Source organism: Pseudophryne corroboree, chromosome 1 (assembly GCF_028390025.1).
Source record: "Pseudophryne corroboree isolate aPseCor3 chromosome 1, aPseCor3.hap2, whole genome shotgun sequence".
In the NCBI taxonomy this organism is placed as follows: Eukaryota; Metazoa; Chordata; class Amphibia; order Anura; family Myobatrachidae; genus Pseudophryne; species Pseudophryne corroboree.
Window position 1 is genome coordinate 612,907,045 of NC_086444.1, and position 23,842 is coordinate 612,930,886.

Below are 23,842 nucleotides of genomic sequence, written 5' to 3' on the forward strand. Positions count from 1 at the left end.
TCCACTTGACTTTTTTTTATTTTCTTTACTGTTTTACTATTAATGCGTGATTTGTGGTGCAGTGAGCAGTGTACCCTCTGTATAACTACTTCTTTATACACTGAATGCAGCTGGATACAAGATCTGCCCACTGTTAGCCTGGATAGTAGGGTTTGGGATTAAAGTGCTCAATTGTGGACTATATAGATATAAAATGTATTTGTACAATTCATAACATTGTGGATTATGGGGTATATTCAATTGAGGTCGGATCCATTCCGACATGCATTTGTCGGAATGGATCCGACAAGGGCTATTCAATGCCCATCTCAATTCGACTTTAAAAAAGTCGAATTGAGATGATGGACCCGGAGAAGGGGGAGACCAGCAGGCAGACGGGGGACAGCAGCGCTGCAGGAGGATGTGGCACAGCCGCCAGACCTCACAGCAGCGTCCACCCAGCTTCAGCAAGTGGGACCTCACTTGCTGGAGCCGGGTGGATGCTGCCGTGAGTGGCGGCTGTGCTACATTCTCCTGCAGTGCTGTGCTGTAGCGCTGCTGTCCCCCGTCTGCCCGCGGCTCTCCCCCGTCTGCCTGCGGCTTTCCCCCCTCTCCTCCTCCTCTCTGGTCCCTCATCTCAGTTCAACTTTTTTTTAAGTCGGACTGAGATGGTCGGAAACGGGGCCAAAACCTGTCGAATTTGGCCCCGTTTCCCTCAGAAGCACGTGAATCGGCAGCTATACCGCCAAATTCACGTATTATTCCACAAGTCGAATTCCCCGACTTGTCGAATAAAAAAGCTGGGGACTGAATAGGTCAGAACCCCTTCCGACCTGAAAAAGTCGAAAACTGCCGTCTTTTCGACAAGATGGCAGTTTCAACCTTAATTGAATATACACCTATATCTAGATTATAGCCATATTATTATATATTTTTATTAAATAATATATTATTTGCTATTGGGGCAAATGACAATGTAACACTAGTAAACAGCTAAAACACACTGCTGGTAGAGAGGCAGTGCCGTATCTCACAGAGCTTGCCAAAAAACGTGTACTGGCCAAACAAATATAGGGGTTAATTCCAAGTTGATCGCAGCAGGAAATTTTTTAGCAGTTGGGCAAAACCATGTGCAACGCAGGGGAGGCAGATATAACATGTGCAGAGAGAGTTAGATTTGGGTGTGGTGAGTTCAATCTGCAATCTAAATTGCAGTGTAAAAATAAAGCAGCCAGTATTTACCCTGCACAGAAGCAAAATAACCCACCAAATCTAACTCTCTCTGCACATGTTATATCTGCCTCCCCTGCAGTGCACATGGTTTTGCCCAACTGCTAAAAAAATTTCCCGCTGCGATCAACTTGGAATTACCCCCATAGTGTATCCTGAAAACAGAGGCTAAGCGCAACATTAGTGATTATCAGAACTACAGAATATTTCTAGGATTGCTTTCGTCAATGTGTACTCCACTATGCTACTTAGCATTTTGTCTGCAAGATATAAATAGATTATAAATTGAAACAACCTGAAGGTATTTTAAACATGTGTTTGTACTTTTGGGACAAAGTATTGGATGCACATGTCCTTGTGTTATGGAAAATGTGCAATGTTCTGCGTATGTGTCCAACAGACTTGTGCTTTTGTCTCTCTGCAGATTACCTATCCCCTAGCTCTTATGTTCCATTACGCTTCGAGATGGAATAGTGTAGGCAAGCATTGGCCAAGTACACAAAGGGTGTATTCCCATACAGGATACTAGACCAGAGCACAGATGTACTGTATATGTGCCTGTCAGAAAGCATATATCATGCAGGCACTTAACTCCTGGTGCATAATTTGCATTGATGACAACCAGCAGCCTCTTCTGATTGGATGATTGTGTCTTGATCCCTTTTTCTGATAGTTATTATTAGTGTGCTGCTATGTTATATTAACAGTATTTTATTTATATTTGCATTTATTACATGGCAGAAAACAATATTACCATTTAATTTTTAAAGGGGATGACCATAGAAGTTTGTATTTTGTTGAATGCAATTAGTAATTTATTTTGTATTTTCATCTGAAATCAAGTTTTATCTTGGTAATTGTGACTATTAATTGCCAATGAATGGACTCTGCATCTGCCATTCCACCCCTCCTATGCGTTATACAGATACATCTAGCCTCAATACGCCATGCTGAGAGAGATACCTGATACGAGTGACCCGCCAGGTCCCGTGTAAGTATGCTATCGTTTGGTGTCTTTTTCTTTGGCAAAAATGCATCTTAGTCGCAATGTAGTGCAACTAGGACACACCAGAAGACACTGCTGATTTATTTGATATGCAACACTTTTATATTGTATGTGACTGAGTCTGTATACGAAACACAACAGAACTTGTATTGAAAAAAGCTGCGGCTGCTACAGTGTAGCAATTCATGTACAGATTCAGAAATTCAGTCACCTGGTTTGTCCTAGCTGGGTGTGGGTTATTGGGTCGACCAGAATTAGGTCAACAGTCAATAAGTCGACCCCATACGGTTGACATGCAATAGATAGGAAGATTCAATAGGTCGATATGTAAAAGGTAGACTATACGAAAGGTTGACAGCCGTTGTCCATGTGGATGGTAGATGATGAAAAAGTTGAAAATAAAATCCAATAGAAACTTGTGTCAACCATTAACATGTCGACTATTTGAACCTGTTGACCTTAAGCACTGTTGATCTTTTGTAGCTGTCAACCTAATGCATGTTCACCAAATAGGGGCCGACCTATTGACGGTCGACCTCTCATCCAGATCCTGTTCTAGCACCAGCTGTTGCGGCTAAGACACATTTTTGGCAAAAAATTACCTGACGTTAGCAGAGTGTTGTGGGACCATTCCGAGTTGATCACTAGATGCCGTTGTTCGTTGCATAGCGATTAGTGGGAAAAAAAGACTAATCTGCGCATGCGCCGAAATGCGCACGCAAGTCGTATGGGTACAAAGTCTATTGTGGTTTCGCACTGGTTCTAGCGACGATTCCAATCGCACAGACACCCGCAAGGTGATTGACAGAAAGAGGGCATTTCTGGGTGTCAACTGACCGTTTTCAGGGAGTGCTTAGAAAAACGCAGGCGTGTCGGGGAAAACACAGGCATGGCTGGGCGTTCGCTGGGTGGGTGTGTGACGTCAAAGGCCGTCCCTCCATCGTTAGAATCAACGAACAGGATAAGTAACTACAGGGCTGGTCTTGTTTTGCACAAAATGATTTTGTAGGTGCTCTGCTGCACAGGCGTTCGCACTTCTGCAAACCGAAAATACACTCCCCGGTGGGCGGCGACAATGCGTTTGCACAGCTGCTAAAAACTGCTAGCGAGCGATCAACTCAGAATGACCCCCCATGCACGCAGAGAGGGACTGTTTGGTACGACTTTTAAGTGTAAAATGAGAACCCAATAAATCAAATAACACACAACTAAATAATGTTTTATTCATTTATTGATCTCTAAATCTAACATAATCTGTCAGAAATTGTTTTGTGAACTTCCAGGAGTACCTGTTCAGTAAATGGGATAATGAAGGCAGGAGTGTAAATCAGCGGGATTGCTATGAAATTCATGCACAAGATAAATGAGTACGGTTCTTGAAGAGATTTTCACTTAAGCAATCCATTTCCTATAGAACACTATTTGTACACAGATAGTTATATGTCCCAGTACTTAAACTTGAATCTGTGATGATTTATCAGGTGCACTTTCACAGTCAATAGATACTAGTATTACCAAGGAGTGACTTACAAGTGTCACTCCATAGTATTACCGGAGTGATGTAGGATGGTGCACCAATAAAATCAGCAGATGGTATGCAAGCTGGACTAGAGGCAAATGCAAATGTAAATGAGTAACATATTTTTGCAGCATACTGTAAGGCACTGATCAGGCAATGCAACGGGTAAAATGTATCAGTATGCATCAAGTAATAGGCAAAGCAAATTAGTGGCCACCACTGAAGGCAGTCCACTGGACAACAAATGCTGAACTGTGTAGATCAGGCATTCCCAACCACGGTCCTCAAGGCACACCAACAGTGCAGGTTTTAGTGATATCCAGGCTGCAGCACAGATGGTTAAATCAAAATAACTGAGCTACTAATTAAGTCACCTGTGCTGAAGCCTGGATATCGCTAAAACCTGCACTGTTAGTGTGCCTTGAGGACCGTGGTTGGGAAAGCCTGGTGTAGATGATAAGTAATGGTCACAGGCTACAAATCCATTCTGACAGTCCATGAACAAGGTTGCAAGCTGAGGTCAGAATACAGGAACCCTGGAGCACGTGAACACTAGCATGCAAACATTTTAGCTGGATAGTTACTAGTGTTGAAGACTGCTATTTAAAGCAGGTACCAATGAGAATTTAGAAGACTTTAGGTACTGTATGTGACAACGAGTCTCACTACATAGAACAAAACCAAATTACTTGCTCTGAAGGGCGCACAAGTCATAAACACCATAACTACTTGTTCCTATTCCTAATAGACACATTCATCCATCCTCTGGATGTCCTGCACGGAGCCCATGATTCGGCATCACCCCTCTCCCAGCTTCCTAACAGACCTCATCCACAGTAAGTAGACTGCCGCAGCAGCTACACACTACCCTCCACAAAAAAATAGGCCTATCATGACAGTACGATGATAACAAGCCGCCTAGCTGGCCACGTGGTCTGCCATAAATCATAGGTAATACAATTGTATTTGTAGTTTTCTCACAAATTCTGCAGTTTTCTATTTTTATGTATTTTGTGAGACAGTGAGTCTCATTTGGCCAGATTCAAATGTTAACGCGCCCCGTATCTCCCGTCTAAAGTGACAGGAGATAGAGGGGCTATATTCAAATGTGCCCCATTATCGTGCTGATCGCACTCATTACAGTCTGGTTTAGGCGCGTCAATCCCCTAAACCCGACTAAAGTAATGGGTGCGATCATAAAGAGACCCGTTTGGGCACCCAAACGGGTCTCTTTACATGCATTTCAGCTCGCTGTCTCCAGGGTGAAATGATTTTGTTGCGCCCGTCGGCAGTAACATTAAAATACTGTCGGCGGGCGTGATCGTGGCCGGGAGCGCACATTTGAATCCATCCCATAGTGTGCACAACCGCATGTCACTGACCACACTTACACAGCACGGGTCATAGCTCCTCCACTTCTCAGCATAGGATCGTAAAACATTTTCAGCACCAGGCCCATGTGGCCTTTCATCCTGCCCTGGTAAGTTTTCCCAGATTACAGTGAAAACTTGTTGGATGCACCATTGACACCCTGAGTTGGTGAGTAGCTTGACCAGAGGCACCACTAGAAATAGTAGTTGAATAGTGAATCCACATAAAGTTGTGGGTGGAAAGGCACCCTAAGCCATATTTATATGGGTTTCAATACATAGACAATGTCTAGGTTGACAGTCAATAGGTCAACCACATATGGTTGACATGCATTAGGTCGACAGGTTCAAATGAGTGAAACATGGTCGACACAACTTTAGAATTTTTTTACACCTTTTTCATACTTTACAATCCACGTGGTCTACGATTGGGAATAACCTGTCCGCAACATGCAAATGGACACGGTACACTAATTTGTGTTCCCTGTGCTCCGACGGTAAAAATGACACAAAACACTGTGTTTACTTTTTTGTGTCAACCATTTCCAGTGTTGACCAATTCATGTGTCGACCTTTTGTACCTGTCGACCTTTCATAGGTTGACCTTTTGACAGTGTCAACCTAATGCATGTTGACCTAATAACTTGTCGACCTAGACGTTGTAGATCTTCTATTCCACACCCCATTTATACACAGGTTTTGATTTAATTTCCTCTGAGAACAGATTTTAATATATGATGTTATGTAGACTGAAAAATAGCTGATTAGTAGACAGTGCTAGGTTTCTATATACTATAGAGTCAGTGATCTCCTGACTGGGTTATCAGGACAGGAGCGGATAGTGCTGGGTTTCTATTTGATGACTTCCTGACTGTAGATTATCAGGACTGTTTTTGAAGATGCTATACTTCATTGGAAATCTGATACTTTTTAAATAAGTGACATATATATTGGTAGATGCTCAATAAGCTTAGTGATATCATTCAGGTGCTCGAAAGGGAGGGGTATTTCTAAGCAAGAAAAAAAAAGAGACATTGTTTCCCCCAGCACCCTGAATGATAACAGTAACCAGATATAAATCCCACATAATAATAGAATTATATTATTATGTGGGATTTATATCTGGTTACTGTTATCATTCAGGGTGCTGGGGGAAACCAAATGCCTTTTTTTCTTACTTTTTAAATAAGTGCAAATAAATAAATCAATCAATCAATCATCACAATATTTTTATTACATTTAATGCTTGATTTGTCTTTACACAAATGTCCCTCCTGGTTTATCCTAGCACCAGGCTTGGTCTGGCCATTACAGCTACCAGGGCATCCACTGAGGCTTTCAACCCTTATGGAAACTGGCATACTTCACAGTAAGAAAACATGGGACAAGTGACTTGATATAATATAAACAATACATTCCATAATGATCTAATTCTAGTAAATGTTATTTTTTTATTTACAGTGTCAAATAAAACAGCTTACGCTTGTGTATGATTCAGCAATGGTTCTCTATCTCTATATTTTATGTTTGAACCATCATATTCCAGTGTTCCACCAACTATAGTAATAACATATCAACACACAGCAGCATTGGAATCTGGTATAAATAATGCATAGATGTGAAAAATTATCCCGGAGTGATTGAATGCTGAAATCTTCAAAAATATGTAAACTTTCATAAACCTTTGTATTATCCCTACATGGAGGCAGGGTTGGACTGGCCCACAGGGGTAACCCTTGGTGAGGCCCACATTCTCCTCTAGGGATCAGATTCCAGACTGTGCACTTGAATTATACATATGTTACATTAAACTGCAGAGGACTATGTTGTATTCACTACAAAGCATTGCTGTTACTAATCTGGTGCATTATCATGTATATTTATCAAGGGCCTCAGATCATGCACTCTCTAATGGTTAGCCAAGCCTCTGCGGTGGCTGACACCCCCATCCCTCTGGAGACTGGCCACACCCCTATACATGGGCCCCTACCACTGCATTCCCCCCGTGGGCCCTTCATGCCCCATTCCGACACTGCATGGAGGATTAGACTGAACAGTGTATTATATTTTCTCTCTCATGTAAAGCATAGTTCCAAATACGTATTAGTTAAAAGCAGTGTTACCTAACCTACATGGCACACATCCCGCAGATGTACCAATATGACTCAAGGAGCATGGGATAAGTGCAAAAATAATATCACTGTGGAAAGATGGAATTAAGGAATGAAATTCTATCGCTGCAGAAGTATTAGGAGTGAGGGAAGAAATGATATGACTGGAGGAGTATGGGATAGAGGGATGAAATGTCATGATGGAAAGAAGATGAAGAGGGAGGGATTAAGCGTAATAAAATTAGATGGAGGAGGCCTAGTGATTTAACGCATATTTGACAATATAATGTAAATAAAAATAGTACTTTACAGAGAATGGATAGTTTACATAGTGCATCACATACCTCCTAACATTTATAATACCCAAACACCAAGGATTTTTGGGAAAATATGCACTTTTTTTCACATATATAAAAGTACAAATCGGTAAAGTTTCTATACACAGCTACAAATAAATGCAAACAAATAAATGTGATAATGTATTTATAGCAATTATTATATATTTTATTATAAATGTAGTTAAGGAAGGGATTTATTTATACAGATCTCTATACAAGGGACAATATAAAAGGAAATAAGGGGTGTTTTGCTTTAGAAGGATAATTAATATGGAAGTACGTGATCTAGTGTGCCAAGTAAACACTAATATGTCCAAGGCAATTAAAAGTATACATAGTGGCAATAATATTAAACAAAAGATATATGGGTTTATGTACTAAGTGTTGGGTATAAAGCCCAGCACTTCTGATAGTGTTTATGAGCGAAATTTAAAAAGGCAATACTTTTACTAGCAAAACACGGCTAGTAAAAGCATTGCCCTTTTATATTTCAGGCATAATCACGATTGGAAGTGCCTGGTTTTTAGAACCAGAAGATTACTAAATAAACCCCATAGTGTAAATTTTATGCAACTTCAAACACAGCCTGTAACATGGCAGTTAGGAGCTGATTGGCTCGTACTTTATCTCCATCCACTTTATCTCTCTCCAAGGCTTAATATACCCCATTGTCTAAATTAAATGCATGTGTCATAGCTCATGCTGAGAAAGATCTTCCATCTGGTGCCATCTTGTGAATGCTGTACAAGTCTGTTTCCAAGCAGAGGAAGGGAAACCATATTTACCTTATTCACCAAAATAGGTCATAGTTCTCATGTTTGTAATGGGTTGAATGAAGCTTATCTCTGTTACAAATGTAAAAAAAAAATTTAATGGCTGTAAATGAGCCAACTTTGAATATAAATATCAGAATAAAATGTATATTAATTGTTATTATACCCAACTACAAAATTTGTTTATTTACAATGTAGGATTTTAAATGGTGGTATTGGTTGCCCTCTTGTGGTTGTTTTTAGAATTGTCACACTGCTCTTGTTATATCAACCCCTTCCTTTGTCATAATCATTCACCATCCTCTTAACATGAAATAGTTTGTTTCGGAGTTGTTTGGTCTCAGACTTCTTGTTCTGGTAATCAGGAGTCTAAAAAAGAAACAAAAAAGTTAGCTAGCTTTATTTGGCGGCACTGTAAGTGTAATTATTTAAGAAAATTACCTACTTATAGCTGTGCTTGTGTACAGATACATCTAAAGCATGTATGTGTGATTCATTTATCTAGTGCACTTATGCATAATCCATGACCCAAAAATTACATGACAACAACAAGGAAAGCAGTTACCTCCCCAACCAACGAGATCCCGGCAGTCGATATATCGACGCTGGGATCCTGAGGGAGGACACAAACCCGGCATTGATATACCAACACCAGGCAGAATGCCGGCGTCAAAATACCAGCATCCCGATCGTTCGGACAGCGGGACGCGCTGCCGTCCTGCTGCGCGTGCGGGGGGTAGGTTTAGGCAGCAGAAGGGGGGTTAAGGTAAACCCGTGGGAAGGTTAGTGTTAGGGTCCAGGGATGGAAGGTTAGGGTTAGGCAGCCAGCAGGACAGGGGCATTTCAATAGAGAAGGGGGTCGGGTGCCCGCAGCGCCCGACACTGGAATCCGGAAAGGTAAGTATTAAAATGGGTGCGGTGTGGACCCCCCCTGGACCCAGGAACCTGTGTGCACCGTACACATTGCACCCATTGCAGAAATGCCAATGCAGCAGGGGGGTGGGGAGGAGGGGTTAGGTTTAGGCAGCAGAGAAGAGAGGGTTAGGGTTAGACACCAAGCGGGGAGGGTTACGGTCAGGCACCACCGGGGAGTGTTAGGTTTAGGCACCCACAAGGGAGGGATAGGGTAGGGAAAAGGTGAGGGTTAGGGGGCCTAATGGGGGGCTGTCAGGATTCTGATGGACGGGATGCCACTGTCGGTATACTGATCACCGGCATCCTGTCCATCGGCAACTCATACTGAACCCAACCACAAGGCCATTTGTGTGTGGCCCACAGAAAGTAGTACAGTTACATGGCAATAAAATGATATAGTACTATTACTGTCTTGGTATTGTACCACATTCTACAAGGTCTCGCTTGAGTAAGGGACTCTCCCAGTTCTGAATGGGCCTGACAAACTGTCACTGTTGAGCTTAGTCTCACAAGACTCACTCCCTGGAAGTCACCTGACTATAGGACATGTAGGTAATGTCAAGAGGATGTATGGGGACGTAAGTGGGCAGACTTAAGGACCCCATAAATCTGCAATGGATTAAAGCAGATCCTGCATCAACTGGTTTGGGGAATTTAAACATGTTGTATTTTCCTGATTTGCCGAGCTAGACCAAAAAAAAAAAGACCAGGTTTGGCAAATCAGGGAATTGTAACATGCAGAATTTCCCTGATTACTCAATGGTCACTGAACAGTGGTCTTGATTAGTGTATCACCATAATGGTCCGAAGAATTGGGAACACAATAACAAGGCCTTATACAGGGCTGCCAAGAGAAATCCTGGGCCCCAGTACAACAACTTCCCTGGCCCCCCTGGAGTGAGTGTGGCCACAGTATGGTATGTATATTTCTCTATATAGATAAATATATTTATCTATATATATATATATATATATATATAGATAAATATTTATCTATATATATATATATATATATATATATAGAAACATACAGAAATATATATATATATATTTATTGAATCTGTAAGGCAGCACTCCACAATAATGTGTACAACTTCTCCGGTGCCCTCCGTAGGTGCTCCCCGGCCAGGAGCCCAAATGTAGAGAAGAAAGTCGGCTGCACTCAGAATAATACACCCTGAAACTTTTCAATTTGTCATCAACGTTTCAAAGGCTTTATCCCTCGTCATCAGGGTACACATGCAGTACAAAACACATCTATTTATACCCACTCCCATACCTAGTGAAATGGGTGGATTCCAAGACCAGGACCGGACACCAACAGCTGATGTCAGGTTCCCCAGCCCGTCTTTCGAAAACCCGGATAAAAACAATGAAATTAAAAACAGAAATCACAATGAGGGAATAACATTATATCCACAATATTACAATGAATATAGAACTCAATTATACGTTAACAATCCTCACATATGAATGCATTACATTACAAGAAACAGTGTAAGCCTTAGCTATCATTTAATCCTCTCGGAAATATAGGGGGTCATTCCGAGTTGATTGCACGCTGCCGATTTTCGCAACGCACCGATCAGGTTACTACTGCGCATGCGTATGCACCGCAATGCGCACGCGCGTCGTATGGGTACAAACAGCAAGCATTGTTGCTGTGCAATGCTTCGAGCGACGATTTCATTCGCACAGCCGTTCGCAAGGAGATTGACAGAAAGAGGGCATTTATGGGTGTCAACTGACCGTTTTCTGGGAGTGGTAGGGAAAACGCAGGCGTGTCCAAGCGTTGCAGGGCGGGTGTCTGATGTCAATTCCGGGACCGGACAGGTTGAAGTGATCGCAAGGGCTGAGTAAGTCCAGAGCTACTCAGAAACTGCAAAAAACTTTCTCTGACGTCCTAGTGGATGCTGGGAACTCCGTAAGGACCATGGGGAATAGACGGGCTCCGCAGGAGACTGGGCACTCTAAAAGAAAGATTAGGTACTATCTGGTGTGCACTGGCTCCTCCCACTATGCCCCTCCTCCAGACCTCAGTTAGATTTCTGTGCCCGGCCGAGCTGGATGCACACTAGGGGCTCTCCTGAGCTCCTAGAAAGAAAGTTTATTTTAGGTTTTTTATTTTACAGTGAGACCTGCTGGCAACAGGCTCACTGCATCGAGGGACTAAGGGGAGAAGAAGCGAACCTACCTGCTTGCAGCTAGCTTGGGCTTCTTAGGCTACTGGACACCATTAGCTCCAGAGGGATCGACCGCAGGACCCGTCCTTGGTGTTCGTTCCCGGAGCCGCGCCGCCGTCTCCCTTACAGAGCCAGAAGCAAGAAGAGGTCCGGAAAATCGGCGGCAGAAGACATCAGTCTTCACCAAGGTAGCGCACAGCACTGCAGCTGTGCGCTATTGCTCCTCATACACACTTCACACTCCGGTCACTGAGGGTGCAGGGCGCTGGGGGGGGGGCGCCCTGAGCAGCAATAAAAACACCTTGGCTGGCAAATATATCAGAATATATAGCCCCAGAGGCTATATATGTGATAAATACCCCTGCCAGAATCCATAAAAAAGCGGGAGAAAAGTCTGCGAAAAAGGGGCGGAGCTATCTCCCTCAGCACACTGGCGCCATTTTCTCTTCACAGTGCAGCTGGAAGACAGCTCCCCAGGCTCTCCCCTGTAGTTTGCAGGCTCAAAGGGTTAAAAAGAGAGGGGGGGCACTAAATTTAGGCGCAATATTGTATATACAAGCAGCTATTGGGAAAAATTCACTCAATATAGTGTTAATCCCTAAATTATATAGCGCTCTGGTGTGTGCTGGCGTACTCTCTCTCTGTCTCCCCAAAGGGCTGTGTGGGGTCCTGTCCTCAGTCAGAGCATTCCCTGTGTGTGTGCGGTGTGTCAGTACGGCTGTGTCGACACGTTTGATGAGGAGGCTTATGTGGTGGCAGAGCAGATGCCGATAAATGTGATGTCGCCCCCTGTGGGGCCGACACCAGAGTGGATGGATAGGTGGAAGGTATAAACCGACAGTGTCAACTCCTTACATAAAAGGCTGGATGACGTAACAGCTGTGGGACAGCCGGCTTCTCAGCCCGCGCCTGCCCAGGCGTCTCAAAGGCCATCAAAAATGTCCGCTCCCTCAGATGGCAGACACAGATGTCGACACGGAGTCTGACTCCAGTGTCGACGAGGTTGAGACATATACACAATCCACTAGGAACATCCGTTACATGATCCCGGCAATAAAAAATGTGTTACACATTTCTGACATTAACCCAAGTACCACTAAAAAAAAAAAAAAAAAAAAAAAAGGGTTTTATGTTTGGGGAGAAAAAGCAGGCAGTGTTTTGTTCCCCCATCAAATGAGTGAATGGAGTGTGAAAAAGCGTGGGTTCCCCCGATAAGAAACTGGTAATTTCTAAAAAGTTACTGATGGCGTACCCTTTCCCGCCAGAGGATAAGTTACGCTGGGAGATATCCCCTAGGGTGGATAAGGCGCTCACACGTTTGTCAAAAAAAAAAAAGGTGGCACTGCCGTCTTAGGATACGGCCACTTTGAAGGTACCTGTTGATAAAAAGCAGGAGGCTATCCTGAAGTCTGTATTTACACACTCAGGTACTAGACTGAGACCTGCAGATAGTGTTGCTGCAGCGTGGTCTGTGACCCTGTCAAACAGGGATTCTATTTTGCGAATATAAGAGCATATTAAAGACGTCGTCTTATATATGAGGGATGCACAGAGGGATATTTTGCCGGCTGGCATCCAGAATTAATGCAATGTCCATTCTGTCAGGAGGGTATTAGAGACCCGACACTGGACAGGTGATGCTGACTTTAAAAGGCACATAGAGCCTTATAAGGGTGAGGAATTGTTTGGGGATGGTCTCTGGGACCTCGTATCCACAGCAACAGCTGGGAAGAAAAAGTTTTACCTCAGGTTTCCTCACAGCCTAAGAAAGCACTGTATTATCAGGTACAGTCCTTTCGGCTTCAGAAAAGCAAGCGGGTCAAAGGCGCTTCCTTTCTGCACAGAGACGAGGGAAGAGGGAAAAAGCTGCACCAGTCAGCCAGTTCCCAGAATCAAAATTCTTCCCCCGCTTCCTCTGAGTCCACCGCATGACGCAAGGGCTCCACAGGCGTAGCCAGGTACGGTGGGGGGCCGCCTCAAAAATGTTGGCGATCAGTGGGCTCGCTCACAGGTGGATCCCTGGATCCTTCAAGTAGTATCTCAGGGGTACAAGCTGGAATTCGAGGCGTCTCCCCCCCGCCGTTTCCTCAAATCTACCTTGCCGACAACTCCCTCAGGCAGGGAGGCTGTGCTAGAGGCAATTCACAAGCTGTATTCCCAGCAGGTGATAGTCAAGGTGCCCCTACTTCAACAAGGACGGGGTAACTATTCCACACTGTTTGTGGTACCGAAACCGGGCGGTTCGGTGAGACCCATTTTAAAATTTGAAATCCTTGAACACATACATAAAAAAATTCAAGTTCAAGATGGAATCGCTCAGGGCGGTTATTGCAAGCCTGGAGGAGGGGGATTACATGGTATCCCTGGACATCAAGGATGCTTACCTACATGTCCCCATTTACCATCCTCACCAGGAGTACCTCAGATTTGTGGTACAGGATTGCCATTACCAATTCCAAACACTGCCGTTTGGACTGTCCACGGCACCGAGGGTCTTTACCAAGGTAATGGCAGAAATGATGATACTCCTTCGAAAAAAAGGGAGTTTTAATTATCCCGTACTTGGACGATCTCCTTATAAAGGCGAGGTCCAAGGAGCAGTTGTTGGTCGGAGTAGCACTATCTCGGGAAGTGCTACAACAGCACGGATGGATTCTATATATTCCAAAGTCACAGCTGGTTCATACCACACGCCTACTGTTCCTGGGGATGGTTCTGGACACAGAACAGAAAAAAAGTGTTTCTCCCGCAGGAGAAAGCCAAGGAGCTGTCATCTCTAGTCAGAGACCTCCTGAAACCAAAACAGGTATCGGTGCATCACTGCACACGAGTCCTGGGAAAAATGGTAGCTTCTTACGAAGCAAAATTCCATTCGGCAGGTTCCATGCAAGAACCTTTCAGTGGGACCTCTTGGACAAGTGGTCGAGATCGCATCTTCAGATGCATCGGTCTCCAAGGACCAGGGTATCTCTACTGTGGTGGCTGCAGAGTGCTCATCTTCAAGAGGGCCGCAGATTCGGCATACAGGACTGGGTCCTGGTAACCACGGATGCCAGCCTTCGAGGCTGGGGGGCAGTCACACAGGGAAAAAATTTCCAAGGACTTTGGTCAAGTCAGGAGTCGTCCCTACACATAAATATTCTGGAACTGAGGGCCAATTACAATGCCCTAAGTCTGGCAAGGCCTCTGCTTCAAAACCAGCCGGTACTGATCCAATCAGACAACATCACGGCAGTCGCCCATGTAAACCTACAGGGCGGCACAAGAAGCAGGATGGCGATGGCAGAAGCCACAAGGATTCTCCGATGGGCGGAAAATCACGTCTTAGCACTGTCAGCAGTGTTCATTCCGGGAGTGGACAACTGGGAAGCAGACTTCCTCAGCAGACACGACCTACACCCGGGAGAGTGGGGACTTCATCCAGAAGTCTTCCAACTGTTGGTAAACCGTTGGGAAAGGCCACAGGTGGACATGATGGCGTCCCGCCTAAACAAACAACTAGATATTGCGCCAGGTCAAGGGACCCTCAGGCAATAGCTGTGGACGCTCTAGTGACACCGTGGGTGTACCAGTCGGTTTATGTATTCCCTCCTCTGCCTCTCATACCAAAGGTACTGAGAATAATAAGAAAACGAGGAGTAAGAACGATACTCGTGGTTCCGGATGGGCCAAGAAGAGCTTGGTACCCAGAACTTCAAGAAATTATATCAGAGGACCCATGGCCTCTACCGCTCAGACAGGATCTGCTACAGCAGGGGCCCTGTCTGTTCCAAGACTTACCGCGGCTGCGTTTGACGGCATGGCGGTTGAATTCCGGATCCTAAAGGAAAAGGGCATTCCGGAGGAAGTCATTCCTACGCTGATAAAAGCCAGGAAAGAAGTAACCGCAAACCATTATCACCGTATTTGGCGAAAATATGTTGCGTGGTGTGAGGCCAGGAAGGCCCCAACAGAGGAATTTCAGCTGGGTCGTTTTCTGCACTTCCTACAGTCAGGAGTGACTATGGGCCAAAACTTGGGTTCCATTAAGGTCCAGATTTCGGCTCTGTCGATTTTCTTCCAGAAAGAACTGGCTTCACTGCCTGGAGTTCAGACATTTGTAAAGGGAGTGCTACATATTCAGCCCCCTTTTGTGCCTCCTGTGGCACCTTGGGATCTCAACGTGGTGTTGAGTTTCCTAAAATCACATTGGTTTGAGCCACTTAAAACTGTGGATTTGAAATATCTCACGTGGAAAGTGGTCATGTTATTGGCCTTGGCTTCGGCCAGGCGTGTGTCAGAATTGGCGGCTTTGTCATGTAAAAGCCCTTATCTGATTTTCCATATGGATAGGGCAGAATTGAGGACTCGTCCCCAGTTTCTCCCTAAGGTGGTATCAGCTTTTCACTTGAACCAACCTATTGTAGTGCCTGCGGCTACTAGGGATTTGGAAGATTCCAAGTTACTGGACGTAGTCAGGGCCTTAAAAATTTATATTTCCAGGACGGCTGGAGTCATGAAAACTGACTCGCTTTTTATCCTGTAGGCACCCAACAAAATAGGTGCTCCTGCTTCTAAGCAGACTATTGCTCGCTGAATTTGTAGCACAATTCAGCTGGAGCATTCTGCGGCTGGATTGCCGCATCCTAAATCAGTAAAAGCCCATTCCACGAGGAAAGTGGGCTTATCTTGGGCGGCTGCCCGAGGGGTCTCGGCTTTACAACTTTGCCGAGCTGCAACTTGGTCAGGGGCAAACACGTTTGCTAAATTCTACACATTTGATACCCTGGCTGAGGAGGACCTTGAGTTCTCTCATTCGGTGCTGCAGAGTCATCCGCACTCTCCCGCCCGTTTGGGAGCTTTGGTATAATCCCCATGGTCCTTACGGAGTTCCCAGCATCCACTAGGACGTCAGAGAAAATAAAATTTTACTCACCGGTAAATCTATTTCTCGTAGTCCGTAGTGGATGCTGGGCGCCCATCCCAAGTGCGGATTGTCTGCTATACTTGTATGTAGTTATTGCCTAACTAAGGGTTATTGTTGAGCCATCTCTTGAGAGGCTCAGTTATATTTCATACTGTTAACTGGGTATAGTATCACGAGTTATACGGTGTGATTGGTGTGGCTGGTATGAGTCTTACCTGGGATTCAAAATCCTTCCTTATTGTGTCAGCTCTTCCGGGCACAGTATCCTGAGGTCTGGAGGAGGGGCATAGTGGGAGGAGCCAGTGCACACCAGATAGTACCTAATCTTTCTATTAGAGTGCCCAGTCTCCTGCGGAGCCCGTCTATTCCCCATGGTCCTTACGGAGTTCCCAGCATCCACTACGGACTACGAGAAATAGATTTACCGGTGAGTAAAATCTTATTTTTTTCATCCCACTCGGCTGCACATGCGATCGCACACTTGCAAAGTGAAAATACACTGCCCCGTGGGCGGCGACTATATGTTTGCATGGCTGCAAAAAGTAGCTAGCGAGCGATCAACTCTGAATGAGGGCCATAGTTCCCAGCCTGAAAATCCAGCGTGATTCATATCTTAATAGCTGTAAAGACCTGTCACCTCCTCTGATGTTAAAGGGAATGTGGTCAATAATACGATATCTAAGTGACGCTAGATTGTGTCCAGCTTCATAGAAGTGCCGCGCTACCGGTTGATCACTCACTCCGGTTTCTAACGCAGCATGAACTGACGACCGGTGCCCGGCCATTCGTTCCCTTAAAGTCCTCTCCGTCTTCCCCACATAACTAAGTCCACAAGGACAAGTTAGTAGGTAGACTATGAATTTTGTAGTGCACATCACACGATGTTTAATAGTAAATTTCTTCCCACTTAAAGGATGAGAAAAACTATCTCCAGCAATTAAAGAACGACAAGTGGTACAGCCTAGACATTTAAAACACCCTTTCCTGGCTGTTAAAAAATGGGAAGATTTAGCCGATTCCATATCTGTCACATCTGTCATGATGCAGGTTTGAATGCGGTATGGAGACTCATTACGGATAATCCATTGTACATTGGACCATCGATGGACTTGATTATTGAACTGCTAGAGATGTTGCTTTGAAGCAATTATTTCTTCTATGATGGAGGTTTTTACCTCCAGGTGTCTGGGTGTGCGATGGGGTCTTGTGTGGCCCCATCGTACGCAAATTCTTTCATGTTTGCAGCAGAGCAGGACATCTTTGTTCAGGATCCCTATGTATCTAGTATGATTTGTTTTATGCCAGATACATAGATGACCTGTTCCTAATTTGGACAGGTAGTGAGGTTCAGTTTGCAGTATCACTGGACTGGATTTATACGGCAGTACCACTGGATTTATACGGCAGTACCATTGGATTTATACGGCAGTACCACAGGACATATACAGCAGTATCACTGGATTTATACGGCAGTACCACTGGACATATACGGCAGTATCACTGGACTAATACGGCAGTATCACTTGACTGGATTTATATGCCAGTACCACTGGATTTACACGGCAGTATCACTGGACTTATATGACAGTATCCCTGGACATATACAGCAGTATCACTGGACTTATACGGCAGTACCACTGAACTTATACGGCAGCACAGGGACACCACCACTGGACTGATGCAGGACAACACAGCACCACTGCAATGGACTGGACTTATACAGCAGCACTGGACATATGGCAGCAGAGGACACCACCACTGTGACTGGACTGATGCAGCACAAGACACTACTACTGGACTGATGCAGCACAACACAGCATCACTGGACTAGACTTATACAGCATCACTGGACATATAGCAGCACAGGACACCACCACTGTGACTGGACTGATGCAGGACAACACAGCACCACTGCAATGGACTGGACTTATACAGCATCACTTGACATATGGCAGCAGAGGACACCACCACTGTGACTGTACTGATGCAGCACAAGACACTACCACTGGACTGATGCAGGACAATACAGCACCACTGGACTGGATTTATACAGCAGCACTGGACATATGGCAGCAGAGGACACCACCACTGTGACTGGACTGATGCAGCATAAGACAGCACTGGAATCACCACCCCACTTTCCCTCCCGCACAGACACTGAGGACGGAGACACGTCCTCTCGCTACACTCTCCAATGCCGGAGTGAAAATGGAGGGGAAGCGCGGCTCCTTATATGGAATCCAAAATCCGCGAGAATCCGACAGCGGGATGATGACGTTTTGCCTCGTTCTGGTTTCAGAGTCAGACGGGAAAACCCGAGCCGTGCTCAGATCTGGGCTCGGGTAGTGAAGTTCGCTCATCTCTAGTATAAATAGATGTGTTTTGTACTGCATGTGTTTCTGATGACGAGGGAATAAAGCCTTCGAAACGTTGATGACAAACTGAAAAGTTTCACAGTGTATTATTCTGAGTGCCGCCGACTTTCTTCTCTACATTTGGGCTCCTGGCCGAGGAGCACCTACGGAGGGCATCGGAGAAGTTGTACACATTATTGTGGAGTGCTGCCTTACAGATTCAGTATAGTGAATAACCTGTATGAACACGGTTTACATGAGGCAAGAGCACTCAGGTGATTAATCTCCGTCATACCTGTTCAGTTGTATACTCTGCTTGTGCATTATGGCAGAGGGATTGCATGAAGTCACTGAGGGATTTTATAAAGTTATTAATATAGCAAAAATTACACAAGGAAGTGCATTGTCGTTTTCGGTATCAGATGCAGAGGCTATGCTTTTTAAGGAATGTTTGGAGGAGGATACAGTGTTTAAATCTACTGAACAACTTTACCGTGATTTATTAAAATTGAAACAGAAGGAACAATACTTTTTCATGCATGGTGTGACCCTCAGTGATTATTATAAAGAAAAGAGGATTCTGAGAGGTTTCCATATTAAGAACTGTCCGACTATTGGGAGACACAATATGACTTTCTGCAAAAGATGGATTTTCTGTATTAAATAAATGCAGTTATGACCTTATGCTCCTCGTAATAGAGGAGGTTGGTAGAGAACTGTCTGCTATACGTGAGAAGATTAATTTGTTTGAGTCAGCTAACTTAACGATATTACAAACCGATGGTGAAAATAACTAGTTGGAAATGCTGCGCACACAGATGGTGATTTATAAACGGGATTTGATACATTTAAAAAAATCAAAACTGAACAAAGTTATTGCGGACTATGATCTTAACCGGGTTTATAATTAGACTAATGGTGGTCAAAGAGAGAACTTTCGCTTACAGCGCAGAAATTTTAAGAGGTTTACTGCTGAAACTGACTCCGCTGTGGCTCAACCTAACACCAGTGACTCTGGCTTTAATTCTAATAAAGATCTAGGGAATAAGAAATCCGTCACTTTAGGGGGGCATACTCGTACCCAAATATGGTGCCGCAGAGGTAATTCACGAGGAGAGGAGGTTAGGGGAGGAGGTTGCAGGGTTGGAAGACCCCCCCCTACCCCGGAACAGACAATAGTCTTTAATTTGTCTTCTCAACCATTAACTGACATTGAGGTGAAGATGTTAAATTATGGTTTGTCTTTCGTGCCTACATGTCGTTTTGATGCATTTAAGTGTGAAGTGGAAAAATACAAACTGAATAGGTAGCGATACAGGAGTTCTTTAAGGATAAAAACCCTGTGGCTGATGTGTCTAGAACACAATCAGAGATTCCAGTTAAGTTACGTAAGCTGCAGAAGAAAGAAGTGTTTGAGCCGTGTCTGACAATGTTTCTATTAAAACTTTTTCTAGAATGCTTAATCATGATATCAATCAGTTTGTTGTTCCTGTGAGTAAACGTGTTTTTCATAATAATCTATCTGAGAGTGAATTCAGTGCTCTTAAAAATCATGCAGCTAGTTCTGAACTTCTGATATTATTATTCGCCCTGCAGATAAGGGCAGGGCGATAGTGATACAGAATTTGAGTGATTACAAGGATGAAATTACTAGGCAGCTGGCTGATAATAATGTTTACAAGAAACTCTCTTGTGATCCGACCAATATGAGTGGGTACAGCATTGGAGAATGGACTAATTACTATTGAATTAGGTGAGGCGCTCATCCCTAAGAATCCAGGTACACCACTGCTGTACACACTTCCTAAGATTTACAAAAGTGTTGAGAAACCCCCGGGTCGTCCGATTATTTCAACGCGGGGTTCTCTCTGTCAATCACTAGCTGTATTTTCAGACACAATTTTACAACTGTGTATTAAAGGAATATCAGGAGTATCTTTTAGACACCACCAGTTTCTTAAGGTTGATAAGGTGGGCATCAGTGTGCAATGCTTTTGCATTTCTGTGTGTGTATGTGTGTGGGGGGGGGCACACTGACATGCGGGGAGGACTAGCCCTGTGCTGGGCGTCCCCCCGCATGTCTGAGTGCCTGATCGTAGCGGTGCTAAATTTAGCACAGCTACGATCAACTCGGAATGGCCCCCTAAGTTCATTCACCTTTATGCATCAGTACATAAATAAATGATGGGGTTTTAGTTCATGGATTGTACAATGCATTTAAGCTTGAAACCCAACACGGGACCCCATCTCACTGCAAGTCCTTCTCTATAACCTTGACTTTTAAAACCTGGCCATTGCTATAACATCAGAGACAAATTAAAATTGCGCTTCCAGGTTTAAAGCTTATCTGTCAACTAACTTATGGCTTTTAAAGGTGAGACAGTCACCAACACAGCTCCTGAATTACCACCAAGGAAGCAGTTGACAGAGGTTAAGAATAAATGAGCTTAGAAGGAGTGCATGAGAAAGATATGATCACAGAAAAGGTTAATTCAAAATTAACCACATATATACATATACAGGGAACCACCGCACTCACCATACCCAGAAATGGGTGCACACCTGCACTCACCATCGCCAGGCCGGGGTGCAATGGCCTGTGATCACATTGCTTAAATAATATTACACCGAGAACTTAAATGCATTGTACAATCCATGAACTAAAACCCCATTATTTATATACATTTTTATAAATTGTCTGTCAGTCACAGTCACAGTTCTCAACTCAGAGTTGCAGCCTAACAGGTTAGCTACTGACGAGGTGACCAGCCCTGCTGCTGATTCTTACAACTGAGATGAGCTGCGCCACATCTTAAACAGACGGGCCACGCCCAGCCAGCTGCATGCCTGCCCCTCACAGTCCCTGCCCACTGCCTGGAGCCTGCGGAGTCTGAAGAAGCCATCCAGAGCAAGCTGCAGAGATTAACTCACGAGATGATGACATTATCTCACGAGATATTAGCAGCGGTGCGGTGGCTGGAAGTGGCTGTGAGAGACATCAATGACAAGGGACAAACAGCCAGGTGACACACACATACATCCCTTCTCCCGGCAGCCTGACCCGCCGCTCGGCCGCCCGCCCTGATTTACAAAAAGAAGAAAAATTCCCCCCCCCCCAAAAAAAAACAAAACAAAAACCCAATTGACTACTGGTGTGCTTTGGCCAGGGCCCCCTGGCATGCCTGGGCCTGGGTAATCTGTACCTCCCCCCCCCCTCTCTCGGCAGCACTGAGCCTATCCAATCCCAACATATGGCGGTGTAGGAGGCAGCAGTGATAGTTTAAAGAAAACACTGAATTTTGAATACTTTAAAGTATCCAACTTATAGGAAGCAGAGGAAGAACTTGTGAGTGGTGGACTCGGGTGCAAAAATATGCCTTGGGCTCCCTCCTCTGCCCCACAGGGAGAGGCAGCGGGTGACTGGGGAGGCAGAGTGTGACCGGGAAAGGCAGTGGGTGGCAGGTGAAAGCAGTGGGTGATTGTGGGAGAGGCAGTGGGTTACTGGGACGGCAGAGGGTAACAAAATGGGGCAGAGATGACAGAGAGAAGCAGTGGGTTACTGTGGGAGACAGTAGGTGACAGGGAGACTGAGGTTGTCAGTTTGTGACAGGAGGATTCAGAGCAGTGAGGTGCGGTGGGGTGAGGCAGAGCCTTTCCTGTCATACTTACGTTTAAACCAGAGTTTTGACTGAATAAAATATATGAAAAATACTAATAATTTGTTTGAAATATCTTCTTTGCATTATTCTAATAATTTTTATAGCCCAAACTCTGGAGTAAAAAGTCTATGGCAGGTGAGGCAGTTCCTCACCTGTGTATCCTTTCCACACTTCTCTGATCAAAATTCACTAGATATCCATGAGTTTATACTGCTGCACCTGTGTATAATTCCCAGATGTACCCTTTGGCTCATATATTGCATGTAAATCTGGCTTTGCGGTTAGCCAGTGCCTCCTGAGCCATTTAGCTCACCGCACGTTCCTGATTCAGAGGGTGCAGGAGGAGCAGATGTGACTGAAGAACAAGTGGGAAGCAAAGAGTAACAGGAGAACAAGCTCACAATTCCCCCCTCCCATCACAGCGCACCAAGTTTGAGTCCTACTATGACAATCTTCCAGCGCACCCGTAACAGTCCCGCGCAGCCCCACACTTCACTCTGGTTCACCCACACTTCACAGCCTGCACTGGCACTTACCATTAGCGCTAGCTGTCTCTTCCTCAGCACCGGTGACTGCCATCAGCAGTGCGAATCCCCTTCCCCCCAGTCCAGTGCCCAGAGGAGTAACATAATGCAGCTGCAGAGCACTTGCTGCTGCTGCGGCTGAAGCAGAATATTATGGCAATGAGGGGGAAAAGAGAGACAGGGTGCCTAATTCAGGTCTGATCGCAGCAGCAAATTTGTTAGCTAATGGGCAAAACCATGTGCACTGCAGGTGGGGCAGATGTAACATGTGCAGAGAGAGTTATATTTTGGTGGAATGTGTTCAAACTGAAATCTAAATTGCAATGTAAAAATAAAGCAGCCAGTATTTACCCTGCAGAGAAATAATATAACCCACCCAAATCTAACTCTCTCTGCAAATGTTATATCTGCCCCACCTGGCACATGGATTTGCCCATTAGCTAACAAATTTGCTGCTGTGAACAGATCTGAATTTCCCACAGGAGCTCAGCACACACTAACTCTCGTGCAGCTTTGCTGGGGAATGGGTGGTTGGTAATCACTCCAGGGCCCCCTAACACATTCCACATGTGGCAAGGCGAACTGTGTGATCCCGGGAGGAACGTGAAATGGATCGCAGCCGCTGGCCCCTTGGACACCAGGTGCCCCTGTGCATTGCGCCAGCTGCACTACTGGTAGTTCTGCCACTGACTGGAAGCATACCTAACAGACGACAAATACAAGCAAGAAATGTAGCGCTAATTGGTCTACAATGAGAAATAGTAGGTCATAAAAGCAACACAATTTATTATTTAAGAGCAGAAATTGTTAAACATAATAGTGTACACTTACTTTAAAATATATGTAAAAAACACTGAATAGATGAAAATAAGAATTTACTCACCGGTAATTCTATTTCTCATAGTCCGTAGTGGATGCTGGGAACTCCGTAAGGACCATGGGGAATAGACGGGCTCCGCAGGAGACTGTGCACTC

At 44.7% G+C, this 23,842-nt stretch overlaps 1 protein-coding gene across 2 annotated transcripts in view; it reads right to left on the minus strand.

Moving 5' to 3' along the window:
- Positions 1–6,318: 6,318 nt before the first annotated feature.
- LOC134902637 (occludin-like) overlaps positions 6,319–23,842 on the minus strand; it is a 68,025-nt gene continuing 50,501 nt past the window's right edge. For both annotated transcript variants that reach the window (XM_063914403.1, XM_063914404.1), the window contains exon 8: positions 6,319–8,695. In XM_063914403.1, the coding sequence (XP_063770473.1) occupies positions 8,594–8,695 (102 nt within the window). In that variant the 3' untranslated portion in view covers positions 6,319–8,593. The remainder of the gene's footprint in view (positions 8,696–23,842) is intronic.